We start from the raw sequence: 27760 nt of genomic DNA on the forward strand, positions 1-27760 counted from the left end.
AGGCCTTTACTGCAGCGGCTTTAAGTTGCTGTTTGTTTGTGGGCCTTTCTGTCTGAAGTTTAGTCTTCAAGAAGTGAAATGCATGCTCAATTGGGTTAAGATCTGGGTGACTGACTTGGCCATTCAAGAATTTTCCACTTTTTTGCTTTAATAAACTCCTGGGTTGCCTTGGCTGTATGTTTTGGGTCATTGTCCATCTGTATCATGAAACGCCACCCAATCAATTTGATTGCATTTAGCTGGATTTGAGCAGACAGTATGTCTCTGAACACCTCAGAATTAATTTGGCTGCTTCTGTCCTGTGTCACATCATCAGTAAACACTAGTGTCCCAGTGCCACTGGCAGCCATGCACGCCCAAGCCATCACACTGCCTCCATCATGTTTTACAGATGATGTGGTATGCTTTGGATAATGAGCTGTTCCACGCCTTCTCCATACTTTATTCTTGCCATCATTCTGCTAGAGGTTGATCTTGGTTTCATCTGTCCAAAGAATGTTTTTCCAGAACTGTGCAGGCTTTTTTAGATGTTCTTTAGCAAAGTCCAATCTAGCCTTTCTATTCTTGAGGCTTATGAGTGGCTTGCACCTTGCAGTGCACCCTCTGTATTTACTTTCATGCAGTCTTCTATTTATGGTAGACTTGGATATCGATACGCCTACCCCCTGGAGAGTGTTGTTCACTTGGTTGGCTGTTGTGAAGGGGTTTCTCTTCACCATGGAAATGATTCTGCGATCATCCACCACTGTTGTCTTCCGTGGACGTCCAGGTCTTTTTACGTTGCTGAGTTCACCAGTGCTTGCTTTCTTTCTCAGGATGTACCAAACTGTAGATTTTGCCACTTGTAATGTTGTAGCAATTTCTCGGATGGGTTTTTTCTGTTTTCGCAGCTTAAGGATGGCTTCTTTCACCTGCATGGATTCTCCATTGACCGCATGTTGTCTGTTCACAGCAAAATCTTCCACATGCAAGCACCACACCTCAAATCAACTCCAGACCTTTTATCTGCTTAATTGATAATGACATAACGGCGGACTTGCCCATGAAATAGCCTTTGAGTCAATTGTCCAATTACTTTTGAGCCCCTGAAATGAAGGGATCGTGTTAAAAAAATGCTTTAGTTGCCTCACATTTTTATGGAATCGTTTTGTTCACCCAACTGAATTAAAGCTGAAAGTCTGCACTTCAACTGCATCTGAATTGTTTCATTTAAAATTCATTGTGGTAATGTACAGAACCAAAATTAGAAAAAAGTGGTCTCTGTCCAAATATTTATGAACTTAACTGGATATCATTATAAATTTCCAAGAGCTGATGTGTATATGCACTCGCTGGCTACTTGATTAGGTACACCTGTTCAACTGCTTGCTAATGCAAATATATAATCAGCCAGTCATATGGCCATAACTCAGTACAACTATGCATTGTCAAGACAACCTGCTGAAGTTCAAACCGAGAATCAGAATGGGGAAAAAGTGATTTAAGTGACTTTGAACTTGACATGGTTGATGTTGTCAGATAGGCTGGGTTGATTATTTCAGAAATTGCTGATCTATTGGGATTTTCACATACAACAATCTCTAGGATTTACAGAGAATGGTCCAAGAAAGGGAAAATATCCAGTAAGTAGGGCACAAATGCCTTGTTGAAGCCAGTGGTCCAAGTATGATGGCCAGACTAGTTTGAGCTGACAGAAAGGCAAACACACAACCACTCTTTACAACTGAGGTGTGCAGAAGAGCATTTCTGAATGCAGAACACATAGAACCTTGAAGCAGATGGGCTACAGCAGCATGATACTACATCAGGTGCCACTCCTGCCAGCCAAGAACAAGAGATTACAATTCACACTGGCTCACTAAAATTGGACAATAGAACACTGGAAAAACTTTGCCTGGTCTGAGAAGTCTCACTTTCTGCTGCAACATTCAGATGGTAGGGTCAGAATTGGTTATCAATGACATGAAAGCATGTTACCATCCTGTCTTATATAAATGGTTCAGGCTGCTGGTGGTGGTGTAATGGTGTGGAGGATATTTTCTTGGCACACTTTGGGCCCCTTAGTACCAGTTGAGCATTGTTTAAATGCCACTGTATACTGAGTATTGTTGCTGACCATGTTCATCATTTTAAGACTGCAGCGTACCAATTTTCTGATGGCTACTTCCAGCAGGATAAAGTGCCATGTCACAAAGCTTACTTGAACATGATAATGAGTTCACTGTACTCAAATGGCCTCCACAGTCACCAGATCTCAATCCCATAGAGCACTTTTGGAATGTGGTGGAACAGGCGATTTGCATCATGGCTGTGCAGTCAACAAATGTGCAGCATCTGCGTGATGCTGTCATGTCAATATAGACCAAAATCCCTGAGAAATGTTTCCAGCACATTGTTGAATCTATATTACAAAGAATTAGCAGTTCTTAAGGCAAACGTGGGTCCAAACCAATACTAGCAAGATGTACCTTATAAAGTGTCTGGTGAGTTATCTTTAATTGAAAATAGTAAAGGTAGGGTTTACAATACATATTCACAAATGATAAAATACAATGTCTATTGACTGTGATATTCACTTCTTCTTCCTCATGCAACATTAAACTCACTTCTGCCTCCCAGAATGCCCTTCTCCTAACACAGAATTGTATATTCTTTTTCCAGAGGGACATCTCATAGAGTAAACTTCTCCTGACAGAATAAAAAAAAATGGTTTATGATCATTCTCGCCGAAATTGGAAGAAGGGTGTTTGGTTTAGTTGCATTTGGACTGGATAGACTGGTAGACAGTGATTTTAATGGAGAATTTTTAATGATTTATGCCAAACTCTTATTTAAGATGCAGAGATCAAGATCTTTGATAATCTTAAAATGGTTTGTTTAAATGACTGTAGACTGTTGTTACTCACTCCAATCATGATGAAGTGTTTTGACGGACTAGTGTTGGAATATATTAAACAGTATATTGTAGACCGTCCTGGCCACCTCCAGATTACATTTTGTCATAACCACACCACAGAGAAGGCCATATGTCTTGCATTCCATACCTTTTTTGGCACATCTTGACAATAAAAACTGTTATGCATGAGTCCTGTTTATAGACTACAGCTCAGTATTTAACACTGTTGTAACAGCAAAGCTGACAACCAGACTCCAACATATTGGACTTCCTAACCAACTGACCACAGTAAATGTGCACTGGCAGCATCATATCCTCCATGCTAAACCTCAGCAAAGTCATTTCACATGGTAGTATGCTGAGCTCCCCTTCTCTATTCCTTTTTTACCTATGACTGTATGACCAGTTACAGTTCCACCTCCATCATTAAATTTGCTGAAGACATATGATGGTTGCTGTATCACATCCTCTTCCAGCGTATTGACTATTTGTAGTTTTATAAGGTTGTTTTAACAGAATGTATTCAAAAGCAGAGCAAAAATATTAAAAAATATCACATTTCTGCTTTGGGATTTTAACGAGAAGAGATCTGTTTTGTACAGTTTTCTCCCGCTGATTTGCTTCCCGTGCTTTGTTTCTCCACCCTACGACCCAGGCCAGGATGATTGGGCTTTGTGAATGAATGAACTGTTGTTGCCGTATTGCTGTAGCTGGAAGGAGATTTCCTATTTTTGTCTTGAGCGTTTTTTTTTTCTTTTAGCTAACAAACCAAACATATTGTTTTTCCCCAAGTTGTTGTTCAAAAAAAAACAACTAATATTTAGCCATTGCTATCATTGTTATATGTAGATTTTTTTCTTTATATAATTTTATCTAATCACTCTCTCTCAAAAGTACTGTATACTTTACTGTGTTTGTGCTGAGTATCTCATTTGTTTGAGATGTCACACAGGAAAAGAAGACGTGTTGCGTGTTGTTTAGCATTAGTGTAGCATGAGGGGAAATTTGTAAACTTACAGCTTCCTTCCAGGAAATGGTGACCTCTTTCTTGCTGCTGAAACTTTTTAAGGCACTTTTGAAAATGTACTAAAGATACTCTGTTGCCTTGAGCAGCTGTGCAAAATTTGTGCTTGAAAGAGTTCTGTATCTTCAGGTTTTTTTTGCCTTTTCCTTTATTTCATCTACCTGTGTTTTAATGCCTTCCTTATGAGTTTGCTTCGGCTTCACAGACTGTCACTGATATGGAAAAACTGGATGTTTAATCAGGACCCTGAACATGTGTTTCAGGTGGAAAATGTCAATTCAGCTGATGGAACCCTCTTACAGCGGGAAGCACCTCATCGTCAATCCCGCCGACACTTTGCCAAACTCCATTCCCGGGGAGACAGACAAAATATAACTGACAATGTGGAATCTTCTGGCTACCTCCCGGTAAGAGAAATATTTCAATTTTTATGGCAGTAGTGGGTGTCCATGAATGTTGTTAATATCTTTGTGTGTTATCGGAGTATGGAGAGAATATTTAGCCTGGCAAGTGGTATAGCACTGTTTCTTGCGTTTTGTTAAAAGTAAATTAACTGTGTGGAATACACTCTTGTAACTATCAGGTGATATGTGTTCAGTGTCTGACTTGCCGTACTTGGTAGCATTGTGCATAAATTATAGTCATAATAGAGAGAGATCCTCTGTCCTGGACAATATTTACTTCTTATTCTATTTATACTGTATACACAAAGGATGGGATGCATACTGTAATAATCTTTTGGACATTTGATGGCATATTACTTACATTATGTGGTAGCTAAGCTAGTGTATTTGGTCAAAGGTTTAAGTTACATTCAGTGTTGTTTAACCTTAAAAATTACTTTGATCTGTTTTACATCATTATTGCAGTGTTTTTTCCTTTTTTGGGACACATTTATTGGTGTATTGTGATGAGCCCTGGCTGTTCATTCACCCCTAACTACTAACTCTGAAACACAAGCATTTGTTGTCAATAAAAGCATTGTGTAAAATAATGTTACTTTAGCCACAGCCACAAAAAAAAAATAGAAGAAAAACATACATGAAATATTGAAACCCACCTAGTGGATGGCCTTTAAGAATTTTAAGTTTTGTATTTTTGAAGTTGGTTATTTTTTCACTGATGTGCCATGTATTTATTTGCCCTGGGAAACCATTGTAAAGTCAATCATGGTTTATAAATTTAAAAAGTTTCTACCCCATATGATTACAATAGATTGGCAGACTAAATGTCAAAGTAAACCTTTAAGACATACCCAGTTTGTCCACTCCTAAAAAGACAAGGGATCTGATTTCAGAAAATATGTCTTCTGCCTTTTGGAAATAGGTTTATAATAACAAAACAAAGTTGAAAACAATTAACTTTTATTACAGATTCTTGGTACTGTCAGGGTACGTATCCTGTTTTTACTGTGTGGGTGAACTTTTCATGAAAATAACCATCAATATATTGGAAGCTATTGTGTAAATTGGAGTAGAATATCATGAAATAAAATGTCTGTTCAACAGAATGGTAACTTTTAGTTAAAATACATTTAAAATATCTGTGTCTGGGATGTGAATGAAAAATGAAAATGAGGTTCTGTAGTTCCTATTGAGTCTCTTTCAGTAATGTCTAAAGCTTTACATGAGATGACGTTTCCAACAATCTTCAATCATGGCCTACATTTACATAATTTTAGTGAATCATTGGCAGTCTGTGTCATGCTCCTGTTAAAACCATTTATCTTATCTGACATACTCAGCAACTCAATCCAGCTAGTCCAAGACTCTCTCTGACAAAATCAAATAATCTTTAATCATAGGGGCAGGTTCTGTTTGCATGAGAGCTGCCAACCAAAGAATGTTCATGTGAAAGTACAATGCATATAATGAAGTGAATAGGAATAAATAATGTGGGTGTTTTTGGACTCGTTGTTCCTTATAACCTTTCCTATCCAATCACGTGGCGAAGTTATAGAGTGGGAAAGTCAAGTGCAAATGACCTTAAGGGAAGGAATGTGTGCCAGCTATCAGAGACACTGCTTCCAGCCAATGAGGTGGCTGCTGCTTTTCCCTTGAAGAGTCTGTGCACACTGAACCGTGAATAAATTCCATATATATATGATACACATTCTGAACTTGTCTGTAGTTGGCAGCAGCCTCCATCAATGTCAATACACATACAATATAATGTAATATATATAGACAAACTTAATTTTGTTAATGTCTCAATGCATACACCATAATCCAGGTAAGGAAATTCCAGAGAGTTGATTCAATTCATCTGGACATAGTTATTTTCCAGGTAGATACATTACATCACTCATCCAAGTGACTTCCTCAGTCTCAGTTGACTGCAGGTTTCTCCAACCTTATACACAGTACTTTTGCATAATGACCGAAACTAGCACCATTGACTAACAATGGGCTGTGTGATCAATGATATGCAAATTGTCCATTGATCAATGGCCATGAGTACCATTCACAGAGAGTTGGGGAATGGCTGCAATCACAGCATTGTAAGATGGTGAAAGATGTACCCTTAAGCCCCCTCCTCGGTTCAGAGATGGTCGTTCTTGACCTCCTTGACTCCTTGCTCAAACCAGCGTTCCTCCCTGTCCAGGATGTGCACATCTTCATCACTGAAAGAGTGACCACTGACCACTATCGGTACTGTTTATAAGGTTGGAGAAACCTGCAGTCAACTGGGACTGAGGAACACGCTTGGATGAGTGATGTAACGTATCTCCCTGGAAAATAACTATGTTATTATAGAGATGAACTGAATCAACTCTCTAGAATTAATTTTGTTAAATATTAAAATAAAAACCTATAATATCGGACAAAGATCAGAAAATCCAAATCTTAGCAGCCTTGCTTCTGGCTTTGCTTACCTCTTCTACTTTATTTTTGGGAAATGGAAAGCTTTTTCCTGAGCGCTAGAAAGCTGTTCTCATCAGTAACATAAACAGCAGCCTCACATTACATAGTGGGCTCTTCTCTACAAAGTATCAATTTTTTCAGTATTAATAGCACTAGGTTTCACTCCCTACACCAAAACCTTTATTCTCAATAGGCAGTATTTTACATTTTCCTCATAATAATATACCACCAGTTGTCAAATATCCTCAGTTTCATTGACTGTAGTCTGTTCATCCGCCCCCCCCCTGCCCCTTCCAAACACACATACACACCCCTTTCTCTCTCTCCTTTAATCTGTTTAAGATCTGTATTGTTGTATTCTGGGTTGTATAGATGAGGTTTAGTAAACAGGCTAAACATCTCATCATCTTTATAGGGAGACATATTAATGTTATAAATTGTCTAAGTAAATCCTGAGATAAATTCTAATTATAATTTTGACCATAAAAAGTATAATAATAATTACTTTCGTATTTGTAATGCTTTTTTTGCTCCTAAAAGTGCTTTACATAGACAGAGAGGAAGTACTCACCTTGATGATGCAACAGAGGCCATTATTCTGCCAGTATGCTCACCACACATTAGCTATTAGGTGGTGAAGGGGTGAGAGAGAGAGAATTAGAGACAAGGGATGATTAGTAGGTCAGAATGGATGAGGCCATGATGGCCGATTTAACCAGGTCACTGGGATGAGCCCTACTCCTTTCAAAAGATGCCCAGCGATCTTTAATGACCACAGAAAGTCAGGATCTCTGTTTTATGTCTCATCTGAAGGATGGCACAATATTTTTAGCACAGTGTCCTTGTCACTGCACTAGGGCATTGGAATCTATGCACAGACCACAGGGTAAGCGATCCCTGTTGGCCTCACCAACACCTCTTCCAGCAGCAACCCAAGCTTTTCCTAGATGGTCTTACATCCAAGTATTAGCCAGACCCAAACATGCTTAGCTATAGGTGGATGACTTGTTCAATAGTGCAGTATAGCCTGATTGCTTAAATTACTATCAAAGCATTCAGGAATTTAGCTACCAGTAACCACACTCCATGAGGTGAAAGGCTGTTATTTATGTGTAGGGGAATGAAGTGAAGTGGTCAGCTGGGCTTCTTTAAAAATTATGGAGCCTCACAAAATCAATATGGACATGCACCTTTCCAGTATATGTTCTATCTCAAGATGTGAGGGCAATGCTCATTAACATTTTTAGCCTTGAATTGTTTGTTGAGTGCCTCCATGAAGGTTTGGGGCAAATTGATGTGTGCTGTTAATGTAGGCCATTCACCAAATACATGTCTAGCTTAAACAACAGAAATCCAGGAACTCCTCAGTTTCATGCTACATTGTAAATCAAGCAGCATCCAGTTTCCTCCATTTATTTAGACTTTTCATGCTGTATCCCAAAGAGAAAATAATGCACAGTAGCATTACCAGGGATTTGTAAAGAGGTATTAGTTTCTTCTGTACATAAGTGTGCCTAGTGGAAGCAGTTACTGACTGCATCATGAGTACCCCCATCGTGCCCTATTAGGCCGCAAGCGTTGAACTGTTTATACTTGCGCACGTACTTTATGTAAATCTGGAGGAATCCACCAGGTGGCAGTGCAAGATATTATCACAATGAGAACAGGTTCAGCTTCGCTGTGTTGTGAATTGCTTGGAACACCCATTAAATTCCGATGACACCTTACCTCAGTATCTCTGAAAAGGATGTTTAATGATTAAATCCATCAATCCAGGGATGTGTCCATTTCAGCTAGCATTGGGCATGAGGCAGAAACAATCCCTGGACAAGGCATCAGCTCATTGCAAGGTGAATACAAGCACTCACATACACCAGCGTCATTTTAGTGTCACCAAATCTGCATATCTTTGGAAGGAAACCGGAGCACACTATGGAAACCCAGCAGGAAAACATGTACACTCCAGGCAGAGAATACCAGCGACGTGACTGCCTGCGAGACAGCATTGCTACCGCTCTGCCACCGTGTCACCCCCATGTGTGTAATTATTAACAGTATTCATTATTTAAACGAAATTAATGATTTATCTGTAAAATGTAACATACATACTTTAATGCATTTCGTCATGAAAGTGATATCAAGTATAAATCTTAGGATTCTAAATGTTCAGAGAGTTGGAATATCATACATTTAATGTGTTCTGTGTGGCGATCTATTGCTGTTTGCCATTGCTGTCAGGAGGAAGCCACAGAAACAAAAGACGGCACATAAGACGGTGTGCGAGACTTTTAAAATGTATCGTGTCATTACGATTGGGAATATGCGACGCTTGAATATAAAATTACCACAAATGCATTTGTATGTCGGCATTTTGCTTCACCACATCGAACCATTCATCAAACATTGAAGCGCGCACATCGATCTCGTAGGATCCGCAAAGCAGCTTTCTGTCACATGTAGATAGTAAACAGAGACTCTGACGTCACATTTCAACTTTTAGAACACTACGCCCCCTGAATTTTTGCTGGTACTGCAACTCGTGTACGTGTCGCGTTAATTTCTGAGGACCTGCTCAGAGGACGCATGAAATGAATGGTGGGAACGTGTGAAGTATAAATGAGCCATTAGGATGCTCTGATCAGGTTTTTAAGGACGATACTGATTTTCATGTTACTTGATCAGCCAATTCCAATACCTGTTCTGATTTTTTTTTTCTTTAACCCTTTAAAACGTTTTACACAAAGCTCCTGAATAACCAGATGCATAGAAGCCTTATGTCCTACATTAAAGTGTATTTTTATAATTAAACAATAGACCACATGTGTTCATTTTTTATTAACAAAATGTAGTTCTGTAGGCTTATTGTTCAGTGACCATAAAATACTAAAGTAAATAAAATTTCCCTAAAATGCATACTTTAACTAATAAAATATTTACAGAACTATTTATCCATAATAGATAGATAGATAGATAGATACTACATATGGTATAAAAGAAAATAAATGCCTCCCATAATCACAAGCTGTCATTTTGTTTAATTTTTTTCAGTAATATACCTACCTGAAACATGGCTTAATTAAAAAAAGTACTTTCCACTAATTTTCTAAGAACAAAATATGTATATATGTAAATATATTCTCAAACAATCAGTAAATTGATATTGGAAATTAAACACTGCTTAAATGTAAATATACATGCACTTATAGGTTTTAATTGTTTTAAATCATTAATTGTCCTACAGCTTTTTGCTGTTAAAATATACATTGACTATATTTATACAGTTGTTTTTTTTTCCAGCTAGACGTTCGTAATTTTTGGGGTGTAATTATAAATATGGGTTACCATTTTAATTATGCAGTACTTGTTTCTTACCAAAACCTAGGCTGTATGACACATGGCAACAGATAATAAAAACAGTACATATCTTAAAAAAACAAAAGAAAATCCTATTTACTGTCTTTATCTTTTTCCAATTTAAAGCGTAAGCTTCTGCATTTTAAGCATACTGAGCAATGGAGTGGTGGCTCTGAGGCTAAGGATCTGTGCTGGTATCCAGAAGAATGCCATTTCGAATCCCCATCACTGCCAAAAAGAGATCCTACTCTGCTGGGCCCTTGAGCAAGACCCTTAACCTGTAATTGCTCCAGGGGCACTGTACAATGGCTGACCCCAAGGGGTATGCGAAAACTAACAAATTCCTAATACAAGAAATTGTATAAGGTGAAATAAAGAACAAAAAAAAACTCAAGTGGTGTCCATTTTAATTTAAAGGACAAAATAAAGCTCAAAATTCCTTAAAGTAGCTTTTCTTGTCATTTGTCTGTTTGTACAAGATGACTTCTCCACTTACTTTTTTTCAGTTTATTGCTCCACTTTCTTTAACGTAAAGGCAAATATACCAGTCACTTCTTGTTCAATGATTAAAAAAAACCTTCCACTTGTTGATGTTTGTTTGCACTACAGGAAAGGAGCACAGCAACTAAATTACTTGAAAGTTTAGAAAAGCAGGGGCTGAATATATCTATTTTGGTGATTGGCCTTTTTACCGATCAAGTATTTTTTTAGTGAAAATCGTCCAATTCTGATTGCCGGCTGATCGAGTGGAACATCCCAAATAGAATCCTTTTTTCTTAACAAACGAATTACTATAGCACGGGGTGTAATAGAATTAGACATTTACATTATTCAGGGCCCTTGAACAAGAAAGCTTTGCGCTGTTAATTTTATTTAACATCCTTCTCTTTCTTAGGTATTTTAAGTGGCATTTATATGAGGGGCATTCCATAATTTATCTACCTCAGTAGGAAAAAAGAGTTTTCAAAAAGTGTTTGTTTTATATTTCAATATAGTCCCATGAAAGCTTCACTTTTCCTGTAATGACTTCAATCCCTTTGAAAAAAATCTTCTATTTGACCTTCAAACCAGGACGTCACAGCTGCCTTGATACCTTCATCACTTGAAAACCGCTGTGCACGGAGAGATTTCTTCAAAAATTGGAAAAGGAAATAATCTGAGGGAGCCAGATCAGGACTGTAGTGTGGATGGTTCAGTTGCTGGAACCCACATTCTTGGATGGCAGCCTGTGATTGATGTGACATGTGAACTGGCACATTGTCGTGAAGAAGCAGAACACCTGATGTGAGTTTTCATGCGAGGAGTCTCCTGAACTCCTGTTTCTTGGAATGTTAGACTCGCACTGAGCCACAACTGTGCATGAGTAACCTTGAGATTGCTACTTTCTATCATATTCCGGTAGATAAATTATTGATCGAACTTGGAATATGGTTTTAGGATTTCAAAGAAATAAAATGATTTTATTTTTAACATTCAAAAAGGAAATTAAGTTTTGTTCAGCCCACTTTTATGTAAACCTTTATTCTGCACAATCCTATGTAATCTTTCTACATTATAAAAACATAAAGGGCTGATATTTACTTTCATAGTAGTTCATATGGCTCATTATTGTGATTTATCCTTAGCATAAAGTTTTGAGAACTTGAATTTTAACTTTACCATTACACACTTTACCAGAAAGGCATTAAGATCATATGTGCCTTTTTCCCCTACCCATATTCATTACTAGTTTCTGTACCTACTAGAGGTTCCTGTATTTTTCTGAAAGGTGTTTTTTCATATTTACTGTTGACTGTTAACAACTCATTGTAATGTTTAGTTTTGTAGTTTATAGTAATATCTCAGTAAATTAAGTTGATACAGTACATTCCATGACTTTAGTTTCTTATAAGAAACTTTGTTTTTGGAGTTGGATGTATCATAGGGGGAGTATGAGGGGTGCTGATAATGGGGGTTATTTTTTCAGTGTCTGAAGTGCCGTATCCTTCCTTAGTTGCCTTCCAATGCCATTGATGCTATCCCAGTATTCCACAGTTCCTTCCATGGAACTCCACACTTTTTTCTGCTTCATCCATTGCTTGCACATTCACATTGCCAACTCTGTCTCACGTCTCACTTAGGGTTAGAGGCAATACCATATGCCTCACTTTTCCCAGGGTCCTCAAGGAGACTCACTATTAGCAATAAGATGTAAAACAGGGGTAGGCAATGTCGGTCCTGGTGAGCCGCAGTGGCTACAGGTTTTCATTCCAACCCAATTGCTTAATTAGAAACCAATCATTGCCAATCTCAGACCTTATTTAATTTTATGGCTTGTTAGTCTGTGCAATGTAAGGCTTTCCAAGGATATCATCCAAATGATTTGAAGCCTAAAACAGATCATTTTCAGTCTGTCACATTTTTCTATTAAGTGTTTTATTAAATCAAACCGTGCATGATGAACACACACAGATGTAATTGGAAAAAAGCTAGCTGGAGAACTGCTGGCTGCTTTGTCTTTTACATCTTATTGCTAATAAGGAGCAATTAAAACACTGAATGCAGCAGTTTAAGATTGAAATAAGCAATTAAGGTTGGAGAACCTTAACAAGCGAGACCACTAAAATGAAGCATTAAAATGTCACTTAAGCAATATGTGCTTCATCAGCAATAATTGAGTTCTCGTTAAGGAACTGGGTTGGAACAAAAACCTGCACATACTGTGGCACTCCAGGACCGACATTGCCTACCCCTGTTCTATAATACATCAGTGTTCTCCCTAGCGTCTTTTAGCTGGGCGCTCCGCTCTGCTAATTTAGTTGAGCGCCTGGCTGCCATCTTGCATGACATTGCAAGATGACAGCCGCAGATATACAGGCACAGGCGGATCTAATGATCTGCAGAGATGGCAAGGGATGAGCGGGCGGGTGGGCAAATATTTTAGAAGCAGGATCGCAAGTGGTGAGGGTAGAGGTGCGGGACGGGATGTTGCTGATCACTCGATGCTGAACAAGCTATTAGCGGGGACGAGGCGGAGCAGAGTTCACAAGCAAAGAGTATGGGGAGGTGGGCTTTCGTTAGGAGGCTATACATGGTAATAGCGGGGGTGTATTAGCTTAATACAGTAGCAAGGAGTATGGAGAGGTGGATGGGTGAGAAGGGGCTGTACATGCTAATAGTGGGGGCGGAGCGGCAGTTCACAAGCAAAGAGGATGTGGAGGTGGGCAGGCGAGAAGAGGACTGATAAAATAAAAAAAGACTAGTGGAGCCAGCCTGTCAGATATCAGAAAAAGGGTGTCAGGAAGTGTCGTCTCTGTTCTCGGTGTCAGTGCAGTCTGTGTAGTGCTGCCAAGCGTACAGCTGCTCTCTTCATGTTCAGTACATAGCAAACCAATATATATACAGTTTTGTAAGCATTAGGTGTGTTCTGTGTGCAAAAATCCTTGTAGCACTCACTGTGGTTCCTGTTCAAGTGACTCCCTCTGCCGTTTTTATATTTGCTCATACTGAGGGTTTTGTTAAAGTGACCCCATCTGCCGTTCTTATATTTGCTCAAATTTGGACCTGCATCTATATTGCAAGTGTGCAGAAATCCTTGCAGCTCACACTGTTTCCTATGGAAAAGTTTTTTTTTTTTCTGCATTGCTGAGGGTTTTGTTAAAGTGACCCATCTGCCATTCCTTTTTTGTTCATATCTTGCTCTGTCGTAGTGCAAAGTGTGCATTGAATATCCAATAGTCTCCCACTTTCCCACTCAAAAGCCTTATTCATAGGTACTTTTAATTTTTTCCAAACATTTTACAAACATGAGTAAAAAAAGTGTTCAGAAAACAATACCGCTCAGTTATTTCAGAAAAGAGACGCCACAAACTAATCAAGGTGCGGCGTCAACTCCTGATGTGGCAATTGCAGACAAAGACATTGCAAAGCTGGTCCATCAGGGGAAATCTAAATCTCTTCAGCACACACTCTGCCAATAGATAAATCTAAGCACCGCTTATCCAGCATAAACAAACAATGATTTAAAGATTTTGATTGGCTAATGGTCAAAGAAATGGTATGTGGTGCTCATTGTGCATGAAATATTCAAACAAATACCCCCCAAGGAGGGAGTTACCTTGGGTAAACGTGCCATGCACAAGAATTTGAAAAGAAAGCTTGCTGGACCATGAAAAAAGTAAAACGCACATTGAGTATTCTGCTGACCTGTTAGGAAAGCGTGTACTTGAGCAAACAGGAATCGGTCAAATTGAAAGATCTGTGTCTGTGTTAAATAACTTGCAGAGAGATGCCTTTGTGGGAGCTTTAAGCTTTATAATAATATATGATAAATACCTAGACAGCTGTCAAGCACCTAGATGCAAGATTCCCTGACATGCCAATTATTTCCAGCTTTTCAAAAGTTTTCAATGCAGAAACTCACAATTCAAGTGAGTCTGCTGAAATTCTTTTCGATCACTACTCCAAAAATGGTAGCCCTCCAATTTTAAAATATGAAAGTAGTAGGCAAGAATGGACAGTTGCGTCAAAAATGATCAGAAGTCAGTCATACAAAGACTTAATAATTCTTTGCGCTACTACTACTCAAAGTGCTCAGCAATTGCAGGTTAAGGGCCTTGCTTAAGGGCCCAACAGAGCAGAGTCCCTTTACGGGATTCGAACCGGCAACCTTCCGATTGCCAGTGCAGATCCCTAGCCTCAGAGCCACCACTTTGGACTTCAGTCCAAAACAGATTTTACTAAAAATGGCAACGACGTCAGAGCTCAGAGAGTCATTTCCAAATTTAGCCAAAGTAGCTCATGTTGGGCTAGTGAGCACAGCTGAATGTGAAAGGGAGTTTTCTGCCCTTAAAAGGATCAAGACATGTTTGAGAAATCGCATGAATCAAAGCACGCTAAATAATCTCATGCTGATCTCCTTGGTGGGCCCAGATCCTGGGGACTTTGATTATGGGAAAGCTGCAGACAACTGGGCTTCTTGGAAGAAAAGAAGAATAAATATTTAACTGAAGATACCTTCTGCATATGCAAGTTGGCTTTGAAGAATATTTTTTAATTTTTCTTCATTAGGTTTCCCATACTTTTTTTCCCCATTGTTTTCACTTTTCTTCCTGACAGTGACAATACTTGTGCCTCTTGGTTTATGTCATAACAATTGTTATTTAAAATTTTTGTTAGGGTTGCAGGATCCTGAATTGGATACTTCTTAAATTTAATAAAAATATTATGGCACAAGTGTCAAACCTTAAAAAAGGAAGTCATACTGAGCATTGGAAAATAATTGATAATAATTAACTAATAAAAATAGTGCACATTTAATTTTCCCCACCACCAAATTTCCCCGTCCTGCCCCACCTGGCTACTTTTTCATGCCACCCGGCTGGAAAAAAATTCTGGGGAGAACACTGTACATAAAACCTGTGCCATGTTGCACAGTGACTTCCACATCGCCCTAGCATTTGGTAGTTGAACTAGTACTCTGTGTCCTTTCTCCAAAGCATTGAACAAATGCTAACATAATTTTATAGAATATTAATTATTAATTTTCCTGAAACAGACAACTAATTGTTGATAGTAAAAAGGAGTAATACAGTATAAAGCAAATATCATTCAAAACTTCTTTGGAAGTATAGATTGGTAGAATAATTCTATACATTATTATTATACCGTAATTATTATTTTACAATTGGAGTAAGGTAAGTGACTTGCTCAGAGTTGTACAGTAAGTCAAAAGTGGAGATTGAAATAGGAGTCTTGTGATTTTAAAGTTCAAAGCAACTAGGGCTACTGTGCCCAAGAACAGAAATTCTGTAGAGCATTTTGTTTCTGTGGAATCTTTTTTTTTATTTTCTTCCTTTTAATTAAGATGACATCCTTTGCCAAATGTGGTTTTCGTAAGTTTAATGGTATGAAATTTTAAATATTGCAAAATAATATGATGGTTTTATAGTGCTTTGCAAATTCTAATGAGTGGTGGACACCTTTGTCTAGTAAAGTTGGTATTAGCTGGTGCAGTGTCAGAAGTGGCAGCCTTCTCATACTGCTCAACAAGTAACCAGAGTTTTCATGTGCTGCAGAGTTAGACACTGCCTTTACCTTTTCTAATTTTGACTAAATATGATAGCATGACTGCGGTGGGTTGGCACCCTGCCCAGGATTGGTTCCCTGCCTTGTGCCCTGTGTTGGCTGGGATTGGCTCCAGCAGACCCCCGTGACCCTGTGTTCGGATTCAGCGGGTTGGAAAATGGATGGATGGATGGATGATAGCATGACCGTGTTGCACAAAATAAATTTAATGAAGTCTACTTATTAACTAATTAAAGTTTACTTTATTTATTGACTTCATATTTAACTGAATTTTTGCTGCATTTATTTTGTTAATTATAAGAGCAGAGTTCCTAATTTTGTCACTCTTGAATGTATTAACTGTTTAGTATACTGTAGCTCATAATCAGTATGGCTGCTATGCTTCGGGGGAAATCAAAAAGGAACAAACAGCTTTATATTATTATCCATTTTTGATTCAAGTCATCATCCAAGCTGTATTGACAATTAAGTTTTGAGAGTAAGTTAATACATGGAATTAAGTGCTTAAAATATTTCGAAACTACCGTATTTCCCTGAAAGTACGACAGGGTCTTATATTAATTTTTGCTCCATAAGATGCACTAGGGCTAATTTTCAGGGGATATCTTATATTTATTCATGTATAACAATATACATTTATCCAAATACAGTCATGTCATTTTCTTCTGGAATATCGTCATAACTCCACACATTCAAACCCTGAATTTCAACCTGAATTTATTGCTACTCCAGACGCTTTTAGGATCCTTCTGATGTGCGTACTTCGATGTTTGATGAATGGTTTGATATGGTGAAGCAAAATGCCAACATACAAATGCATTTGTGGTGCTGTGATATTCAAGCATCGCATATTCCCTAAAGTAATGACACAATACATTTTTAAAGTCTTCTGTGCTTTTTTTTTAAATTTTTTTTTTATTTTTTTATTAATTTTTTTTTTTTTGCACCATTACAATACTTTCAGAATGGACGGCGGCGTATTTGAGCCACAAAGAAAAAAAATGACATAATGAAAATGTCTATTTTGTGATTAAAGTGGAAATTTCAGCTTTAAACTCGAAATGTCCTCTTTATTCCGATAGTTTACTTTGTCGTTAAAGTAGACTGTCGTAAACGTCATCTTAAGACTGACCCAGTTGTTAAATTGCTACACGCTTCTGGGGCTTCCTCTTGACCTGACAGCAGCAGCAAGCAGCATCGCCACACAGAACACATTAAATTTATAATATTCCAGCTCTCTGCACATTTAGAATTCTTAGATTTATACTTGATATCACTTTCATGATGAAATGCATTAAAAATAAGTATGTTACATTTTACAGATAAATCGTTAACTTTGTTTAAATAATGAATACTGCTAATAGTTACACATATGGGGTGGCACAGTGGCAAAGCGGTAGCGCTGCTGTCTCACAGGGAGTCACGTCCCTTGTGAACCCTGCCTGGAGTTTGCATGTATTCCTGGTGGGTTTCCACAGTGTGCTCAGTTTTCCATCCAAAGACATGAAGGTTTTGGGATTTGGTGAAGCTACAATGACGCCAGTGTATGTGTGTGCTTGTGTTCACTTTGCGATGAGCTGTTGCCCCGTCCAGAGATTTTGTTTCTGTCTTGTGCCGATACTGCAGGAATGGGTGCATCCCCGAATTGATGGATATAATCATTAAACATCCTTTTCAGAGATATTGTGGCAAGGTGTCCTCGGAATTTAATGGATGTTTTGGGCACTCGTGTCTCATCATGTAAAATATAAACCTGGCCTTAGGCGCCTTACTTTTCAGCTGACGATCTTGTCCAGGGCTTATTTTTAGGGTAGGGCTTATATTACAGAGCAGCCTGAAAATCATGCTAGGGCTTATTTTCAGAGTAGGTCTTATTTTCGGGGAAACACGGTAGTGACGTGTCAGCAAAATGGAAATACAGCTTTGAGCCCCACCATTACCAGCAGACTCCAGCCTAACTTAATATTTATAAAAAATTTATAAAAAATTACCGCTCTGTGAGATATGTGTATATGAGTGTGTGTATATATATATATATATATATATATATATATATATATATATACAGTAATCCCTCCTCCATCGCGGGGGTTGCGTTCCAGAGCCACCCGCGAAATAGGAAAATCCGCGAAGTAGAAACCATATGTTTATATGGTTATTTTTAGAATGTCATGCTTGGGTCACAGATTTGCGCAGAAACACAGGAGGTTGTAGAGAGACAGGAACGTTATTCAAACACTGCAAACAAACATTTGTCTCTTTTTCAAAAGTTTAAACTGTGCTCCATGACAAGACAGAGATGACAGTTCAGTCTCACAATTAAAAGAATGCAAACATATCTTCCTTTTCAAAGGAGTGCAAAGCAAGCAGTCAAAAAAAAAATCAATACGGCTTTTTGGCTTTTAAGTATGCGAAGCACCGCCGGTACAAAGCTGTTGAAGGCGGCAGCTCACACCCCCTCTGTCAGGAGCAGGAAGACAGAGAGAGAGAGATAGCGAGAGACAGATAAAAAAAATCAATACGTGCCCTTTGAGCTTTTAAGTATGCGAAGCTCCATGCAGCATGTCCTTCAGGAAGCAGCTGCACACAGCCCCCCTGCTCACACCCCCCTACGTCAGCGCGAGAGAGAGAGAGAAAGTAAGCTGGGTAGCTTCTCAGCCATCTGCCAATAGCGTCCCTTGTATGAAATCAACTGGGCAAACCAACTGAGGAAGCATGTACCAGAAATTAAAAGACCTATTGTCCGCAGAAACCCGCGAAGCAGCGAAAAATCCGCGGTATATATTTAAATATGCTTACATATAAAATCCGCGATGGAGTGAAGCCGCGAAAGGCGAAGCGCGATATAGCGAGGGATCACTGTATATATATATAAAAGTGTGTGTGTGTGTGTGTATATGTATATACAGTACAATCCCTCTTAACTGGCCTCGCATTAAGCGGCCTGTTAAAATAAAATTAAATTAAGTTAAAAAAAACTTTTTTTTAATCCTATATATATATTGTAAGAAGACGCTATATAGCTCCTGACCCAACACAGATTACCTCCTGATTTTGGCCGCTGAGTGGTAGTCGCTGCTCCAGGTGGTTGATTGCCGACATCCGGCTGCACTTCCGGGTAAGGTGAAACTAGTGCCCAAAAGGAGCCAGCAGCTCCTGTTGCAGCACCACCTAGCGGTGCCTGCGGAACCCCACAGAGCTGCACAGAACTCCAACCCCAATGAAGCCCTGGGGGAGTCCGAGGCACCGCTGCAACCCAGGGAGGCTGCCATCTAACGTCCAGGGGGAGATACTGGGCTTCCCACCCTTGTCCCCCTGGCAGATGTGGTGAAGGGGCATCCCGGCCAGTTATGGGCCCCGGTCATCTGTTACATATATATATATATATATATATATATATATATATATATATATATATATATATATATATATATATATATATAATAATAATATGTGTGTGTGTATAATTTCAGTTGTATGTGTATAATGTGGCTTCTTGTTAGGGGACAGCAAGAAGAATGTCACATATTTCAAACCTAATGTGTAATATTTCCTGTTTCATTCTGTGTCAGATATACAGTGGCTTCTCTGAGTAATGAAACAGGATAACAATGATATGCACGTACGTGTTGGAATTTTTCTGGTTTTGCCACAGCAATATACCTTACTCATGTCACGTATTTACCCTGCAAATGAGCCTTGTTAGCCGGATGTTGAAAGTGAAAGTTTTCTTCACACATTTGGTGCTTTTATCTCAAGTGTTTTTTCTACCCTGGTTTAAAGTTTAATGAAAAATAATTGCAGTCTTAAAGTTGTTGAAACAACTTTACGTATTCTTTTATCATTCTTTTTCATAGGTTTCCCATATTCCTGTAGTAAAAAAAAAAAAAAAAAAGATAAGAATATATGGACACAAGTCTAAACCATAGGTATCCACATTAATTGTTTCAGTTCAGCAACCTTAAAAATAGATTTTAAAGTCTCGACTTAAATATGCCTTGAACAAATTGCATTTTTTTAACATAAATTAGGAGTTGATTGCTTTTAAGAAATGGACTAGAACAGAATTGCTCTTGAGTCACACACATTTACTCTTCTAATATTTGTTGTATGACAACCGAATGTGGAACAAGAGGGACTCTTGACTGTAATTCCACATGGCTTTTCCTCTTACTGTAAGTGTATCAGTGCATTGGAGGATGATGATGTGTTGCATGTTGGTCCAATATACAAGTAAGAATTTCACTGTACTCTACATATGAAAGTGCTGCTTCTACTCCTACTAGTACTGCTACTAAAATTTCAACAAATGGAGTGATATTTAAGATCCTTTCATGGGGGATGCCCACACTTTTTCAGAGAGGAATGTTCAGAATTCCTTGTTTCGGTAGACAGCCTTTCAAGTCAGAAGATATAGTATTTTGTTGCAGTCCAAGTCCCATTTCACTTTTGTTATTTTGTAAATTCAACTAACTTAATTGACCTCTTTGTGTATTTTCTCTAGTTGAAATTTTAGCAAATGTTATCAAAGAATAAATACCGTCAGTGCAGTATACCTAGAATATGCTGGTCATAGTTTCATTTGGGTTTATGGCTCTCAACCTATGAGAGTTCACTGGAAGAGACCATAAATACTGACATCACAGCAGTTACACAAGCTAGATTTGCTCCACATATTTTATTCTAAGATTAAGTGAAGAATAGAATGCTGAATATGATTCTGAAATAGATGGGAGGCAATTTTAAGGAGTTGTTTCCTCTGTTTTTGAATTATGCTATTTTTTGTTTGTACCACATGTGCTTATTGTATATTCTTGTTCTTGTCTTCGTAAGTATTGTAAGGCAATATTTTATCACTTCCAAGAAGTCTGCTGTATTGTAGTCTACTTATTTTAGTGCCACTAAGTACCAGTTGATCATAAAGTTATACAGTACTTGAAAAATATAGCAAAAACAAAAATGAAGCATTAATGTTCGTAAGTGGAAACTGATTTCAAATGTATTTTCTTTGCAAAGCAGAGTAAACATAGATGTTTGTGCAATGTAGTGACCGATTTGTTTAAAATTAACTAACCCAGGATGATGCAATAATAATGTGGGATAGAAAAAGAAATGGTAAGTTGTTTGATTAATTATCAGTTATATCTTTGGCAGTACTTTATACTTTGTTTACCTTACCTTTCTGTGTTGTAGGCAGCAGGTCTCTAGCCTTTAGACTTGTATCAAAGTAACTGAAGCACACTTGTTTTTAAGAACAGAATAACACAATTTATTGATAAACACAATGATTATAGAAGGATGGTAAATGGATATACTGTATGTATTGACATGTAAGACAGACTAAACAAACAAACAATGTAACATTCATGCTGGCTGTTTACTGGTTATTTAGAGTTCTACTTTATTTCGGCACAGATAAATAGTTTTATGATACAAAGTCTTCATGAATGAGGTCCGATGTTGCTTGGTGTTGTTGCTTTGTTTTTGTTCCTTATTCAAGAGGAGGTTTCTTCATGTGTTGGAGTGCACTCTTTCTCTTTGCTGCAAGATCCTTGTCAGTGTTATGCTGCTGCGTTCTCGGCTTGCTTTCTGATTTTAGTCTCTTTACTGTGCTGTCAGCAACTTAGGAAAAAGCATTACTCTTTCTAGCACAAGAGTTTAGATGCTGAAGTTCCCTTCTTGAAGTGATGGCTGCTTCTCCAAGGAAGAGCAGGTCAAAACTTTTTAGGTTTCAGAGACCAGGTGTCAGAAGTTCATTTTACATATTTCTCTCTCCCTGACAGAATCCCCAAGTGGGTACCCAGGGAGAATCGCTAGGGAGTTTAGTGAGGATCTAGCATTTATCCTAGAGAGTTTCTTCAGGATGGTGCAGAGAGTTTTAAAGGAAGGTTGAACCCTCTGTTGATTGGATTAAAGTCACTTCCAGTTACAAAATCAGTGTCTTCTAATAGTTGGGTTCTTTTGTCCATCTTCGTTGCCATTCCTGGAATAATAGGTCCTTGTTGTAGCCTGAGTCTATTTCATGCATTCTGGCTCAAAAAGTCTGCAGAGGAACCTCTGGAGAGATGTCAGTTCAACCCCGTTTTACACTTTTTTGTCAGATGAAGTCCAGACAGATCCTGGTTCAAGCTGGAGTTCAGTAACTTAATTTGGAATGCAAGTGGGGGAAGGCACAGCTGGATGCTTGCATCCCTGTTAAACATGGTTTCTTAACAGGCTTGGCGCACTACTAAAGCCCAATAGAATGGATGGTGCCCACTTTGTCCTGCAGTAGTGCTGTAGCAGGAGGACAGCGTAATGACCAAATTGTGCTGAATAGTCAGTTTCCACTTTTGTAATTTTAAGTTTTAAGGTTTGCATGACAGGTTAATTGGCAACTCAAAATTAGCCATTGTGTATGGGAGTTCCCTCTGAAGGGTTGGTGACACTTCCAGGGCTGATTTGTACCTACTGCCCTAATTTGCTGGCTACGTTCTGGCTACCTACAGCCATATATGTAAAAAATGGGTTAAAAACTGAATGGAGGATAAGCATATCCTAATTTTCCCTTAGCTCTTCAACATCATCTATGCAGTGTATGCATAAAGTCAAGGATTTTACTGTAGAAAGATATAATTTTTAGTCTTTACACCTATTAAATACTATAGCAGACTATGTTAATGTACACGTAAAAATAGATTTAGTTCTTACATCATTTGGAATACATATTAATTTGATACCCTGAGTATTGTTGAAAAGCCATTAAATAGCCAAGGAAAATGACTTTGGTGAAGTGTTGGGATTCTGGCCATTTGATAGTAATTGTAATGGTGCATTGCCTTTCAGCGCAGCTTAAATCTTTTTCTCTTCCATTTTCAACATGTACATATAATATGTTCTAGGTTTCTACTTATTACTGTAATTGTTTCACCAACTGTAAATTAATCATTTTCCTGTGGAATATAAATGGTGTCTAAAGCAAGACCTACAGTTTCCATCCAAAGGCTAGTGCCTGCATATATGGTTAATAAGAGGCTTCTCTAACTGACATATTTCCTCTGACCTTTTGTTTTGTTCCAAAAGCGGAGTTGCTCTGTTTGCACAATGTTTATGTGCAAATGCTGGTATGGCCTTGAAAGAGATAAGCCATTACTACTGCTGCATAGCCATGCCCATCTAATGACTAACAAAGTTTCTTCATTATCAGAAGTAGTATTATTTCTTGTTTCCTTGCTATGCTGATTATATTTTTGACTTGTGTACCGATATTATGCATGGGCCTCATAAATCTTGCTAAAGTGTGGATTGCAAATTCAAGGTCATATATACTTAATATATTTTTCTGAAGATTAGATTGCCCATTAAAAATCTTGAATGAATCGAAACCCAAACATTTTAAAATGTAGTTAAGATTTGGGCATTTATGAACAGTGCAAGTAAGTTGATTATACTGTTTCATAAACACCAATTGAAAAAGCTGCCTTAGGTTCCAGTGCTTTTAATTTTGTCTTTTTTTTCCTTGTAGTCAGATCATAATTACAGGTACTTGCCAGTCAAGTCTGTCTTGCCACATTTCCTGTGGCACTTTTTGTAAACACACACATGAGCACCATTTCTGCTGTACCTGGTAATGCACATAGAACATAATCTTTAGCAATAAGTTGACTGCTGTTGTAAACCTTTTTTTGTTAAATCGTCTGTGGTTCCTTTTTTTTTTTTTTTGGGTAAGCAGTTATCACGGCTTATGAAAATGTTGCTATCTAAATTTTTTGCAAGAGTGATTTCAAACGTTATCCTGTCTGCATATGTCATAAAATCCTTGTTTCTCCAGTTAGATGATTTGAGGACAACTGCTGTCAGCATCACTAGTTTTTACGTGCCATGTTGATTACTTTTATTATTTCCAACTTTCATATTTGATGTTCTAGTCACCTTTTTAATATATATTGATTGTTCAAAAAGGCTATCATGCATCATACTTACTCCCAGTGCATAATTTAAATTGTATACTTCTTTTTTCTGTAAAGTTGTGGTGGAGTTGTGTAATAAATAGCATTATGTTTCTTTTTTGTTTTTTTTTTTTTTAGAACTGCAGCAATTGTGTATTTTATCTTTTCAAACTTTCTTTATTCCATACTCAGCCGGAGGTTAGAATGAACAGGAGAGGCAGGTCCTCACCCTGAGGTCCCACGTTGAGAAGACTTCATTTATCTCTTGTCTTATGAATGTTCATTTTTGTTTACATATTATGACAAATTTAGCTTATAGTGGTAAGAGTTACATGATTTTGTAGTACTTAGAAAGATTTTCTTAATGAAAAATCTCTGAGGTAAAATCCAGCTGGTGCATGTTTGTGTCCAAAAGAATGTGGATTCTGGAGTTTTAATTATGAACTGAAATGATTACACAAAGTTTTCCAATTAAAGTACATATTCACACTACAGGGACAGATCTGCACCCTGGAAATGGCACTCTTATGAGCAACGAAAATGGTCTAATGAAACTAAATGTTATCGTTTCCTCTACCACAGCAGCAGCTGCCTCTGCTGCTACTGCTGCTGTAGCTAATTTTAGACAATGACATCATCCCTGTCGAGATGACAACCTGCACCCCCTCCCCGTTCACCCTGGGGATGGATCATATTTTCATTTTATTTAGCACTTCAAATATGGGTGATGATCAAATCAGATTTGCTTTTGTGGCACATCAGTGAGCAACTTCTGGAAGATACAACTGAATTTCAGAGGTGCCCCCATAGCAGCAGCCTGCCTGTCTGTCCACAGTGCCTTTCAGGAACTGGGTGGGGGAGGAATTCCTGAGTGTATCGAGCTAGACAATGAAAAATAAGATTATGTTTTGGAAAGATTTTGTGGTGTTATTTTAACAGACCAGAAGTGCAGACATAGATTGGAGTGTTTCTGGTGACAAATTTCTGCTCTTCATTCAGTATTTTTCTTATTTCAGTTAGTTTGATTATACTGTTTTGAATTAGTTCTTTTTGCATGAAGGGATGACTTATTGAACATTTGCATCTCCCCCCTCCCTATTGTTTGCTTGCAGCCATTTTCAGTGGATCAGCATACACTGCACTTTATGTCCTCTGAACTTGTGAAGAAATTATTTAAGATGTAATTAAGACAACAAACATGGTTCACAAATTTTGTATATGTTCTTGTGTAAATAAATGTGGTTCAATTAAGAGTAAAAATGATACATCCCATGAAAAGTTGGAATTGGATAATAGGAAAAGACCAGAGAATAGCATGGCTGAAAGTCCCTCATATTGATAAGGTGGTAGCTCATTCAACTTTAATAACATATAAGCAGTTTGTAACTCTTTTATGTTTAGGTAATACCCCCTTTCACTGTATTAACAGGAATAAGGTTAATATACTGTCATGTAGGCACAGAGCCTTCCTAAGTTACCTTTTTCTGGTAGTATTACCATGGATTTTTTTATTTATTGAATTAGGTTCTGTTAATAGATGTCTATTAGAATTGAGTAAAAAGTAAGAGAATATAAAGCTAAAGTAAGTTGATAATTGAAAATAGAAACAAAGCTCTAGTATTCAAAGAAATTAATTTGCCATCATGATGCTTGCAAATAACAATGATAATTTAGTACTCAGAAGTTTTACAATTAAGTAAATGTAATATTAAGTGACAAGTAAGCCAATTTAGAGAAGCCTCAGGAGAAAATTTAGTAGAGGAATTAATAATATTGCCATCCTTAAATTAATAGTATTCTGTGCAAGTATGTCCATTGTATTCAATGATTTTGATCCACTCCGCCTTATAACATGTCCAGATTATTAGTGTTTTTGGGCATTCACTTGCACATTGCTCTCTAAGGGGTCTGCCACAGCATCCTTGTAAAGTGAGATCAGATCTTGTTCCATTACTTGCCTTTTTTTGGCCATTCAGTTTTAGAATGGAATAAAAAGATATTTATAGTGGCTGAATGATTGATTTTGAGACATTTATGTACTTCCCAAATCATCATTCCTCCATCGCTGTGCTTGACAGTTCGTATGAGATAATTGATTTTTGCCTAATATTACAGTGTGGATAATGACCAGTTACCTTTTTCTCAGTATGTTGCCCTGGGTGTTTTGAGGTTCTCACTTTTTGTAGATCCTACTAATAACTTACAAAGCCTTAAATAACCTTGCGCCAAACTACATCAGTGACCTTCTCCATCACTATATGCCTGCCCGCCCACTAAGGTCCTCTGATTCTGGCAATCTTGTTGTGCCCCTCACTAATCTACACTCCATGGGTCACAGGGCCTTCAGCTGTATAGCGCCCAGACTTTGGAATGACCTACCAAAATTAATCAGGTCAGCTGACTCCATGAATTCTTTTAAAAAACAACTCAAAACTCAACTCTGTTCAGGAAGGCTTTTAGCTCAATTTGACTTTATTACCCTTCTCTCAGTTTGCTTCTCTGTCAAGATGCTAATGTAACCTGTGTGTGTGTGCTAGACCATCAATTATGTTGTCTGTTTCTTTTTTTTTCAGAATTCACTGTCTTAATCTTCATTATTTATTTATCTGGTTTGTACAATGCTATATACTGTATACGCTGTAGTTCTTTATTATATTCTGTAAGTGCCTTGAGCATGGGAAAGGTGCTATATAAATAAAATGTATTATTATTATTTATTATTATTATTAGAGAAGAATATTCTCTTGGGTATCTGTCTATGAAAGTCAGAATTGTTTAGCCTTTGTGTAGTAAGAGTTGACATCTACTGTATAGTATTTAGCCTCATGACAGAGGCCTGGAGATACCTAGGTGTAGCCTTTTTTGATTTCTGTGAGTCATAACTTGGGTTGAATTTGTTAGATGCTCACTCCTGTGAAGATTTCCAGCTGTATTGAATATTCTGTCTTTGAAAGTAAGTGATTTGACTTCAGATTATTTAGAAGTTTCCACATGCCCCTTAACAGACTAATGTGCAGTAAGATATGATTCTCTGAGGTCATTACAGATATCTTTTGGCCTTAGCTTTTTGTTACTGTGAATGTAAATGCTCCAGTATGAACTGGCAAAGGTTCTGTCTTCATGTAGGGGGGACAGTGATTTGTGATCATTAGCTAATCTGATGTACTGGAGTAGAAGCACCTGGATTTAATTACTTTAAGTGATGTGGAAGCAGAAAGGCAATACTTATTTTTTTCACACATAGTTTATATATGTTGTTGTATTTTTGTTGAATAATGACAAAATAAAATTTGCTATGTGTTGTTGTGTTAGATTTATCTTTGGACCTGGTGAGGAATAGATGAAGTTAAACTATAGACTTCAGTGAGGCTATGTATATAACCCCATTAGGAATAAGTAAAACACGTAATATCCTGTTAGGTCATGGTTCACAATCAGAATACAATTTTAGGAGCTGTGGATGGTGGGGTATATCCCAGAAGTAAGATAACAGGAAAGGATCTGAGATAGCAAAGAACACCTAGCAAAAATTTCTAAAATCCGTTTTTTGGCTAGGTATTTTGGGGTATTGAGCGTTGCTTGATGTGGAAAAAATGAATTCAGACAATTTTAGCATAAGGCTGCAACA

The 27760-nt window shown here is 37.8% G+C and overlaps 1 protein-coding gene across 9 annotated transcripts in view; it reads left to right on the forward strand.

Moving 5' to 3' along the window:
• Positions 1-27760, forward strand: part of rapgef6 (Rap guanine nucleotide exchange factor (GEF) 6) — a 287599-nt gene that overhangs the window by 148899 nt on the left and 110940 nt on the right. For all 9 annotated transcript variants that reach the window (XM_028812817.2, XM_028812819.2, XM_028812818.2 and 6 more), the window contains one exon: positions 4184-4327. In XM_028812817.2, coding sequence (XP_028668650.1) covers positions 4184-4327 — 144 coding nt within the window. The remainder of the gene's footprint in view (positions 1-4183; positions 4328-27760) is intronic.

This window comes from Erpetoichthys calabaricus, chromosome 11, assembly GCF_900747795.2.
Source record: "Erpetoichthys calabaricus chromosome 11, fErpCal1.3, whole genome shotgun sequence".
NCBI lineage: Eukaryota > Metazoa > Chordata > Cladistia > Polypteriformes > Polypteridae > Erpetoichthys > Erpetoichthys calabaricus.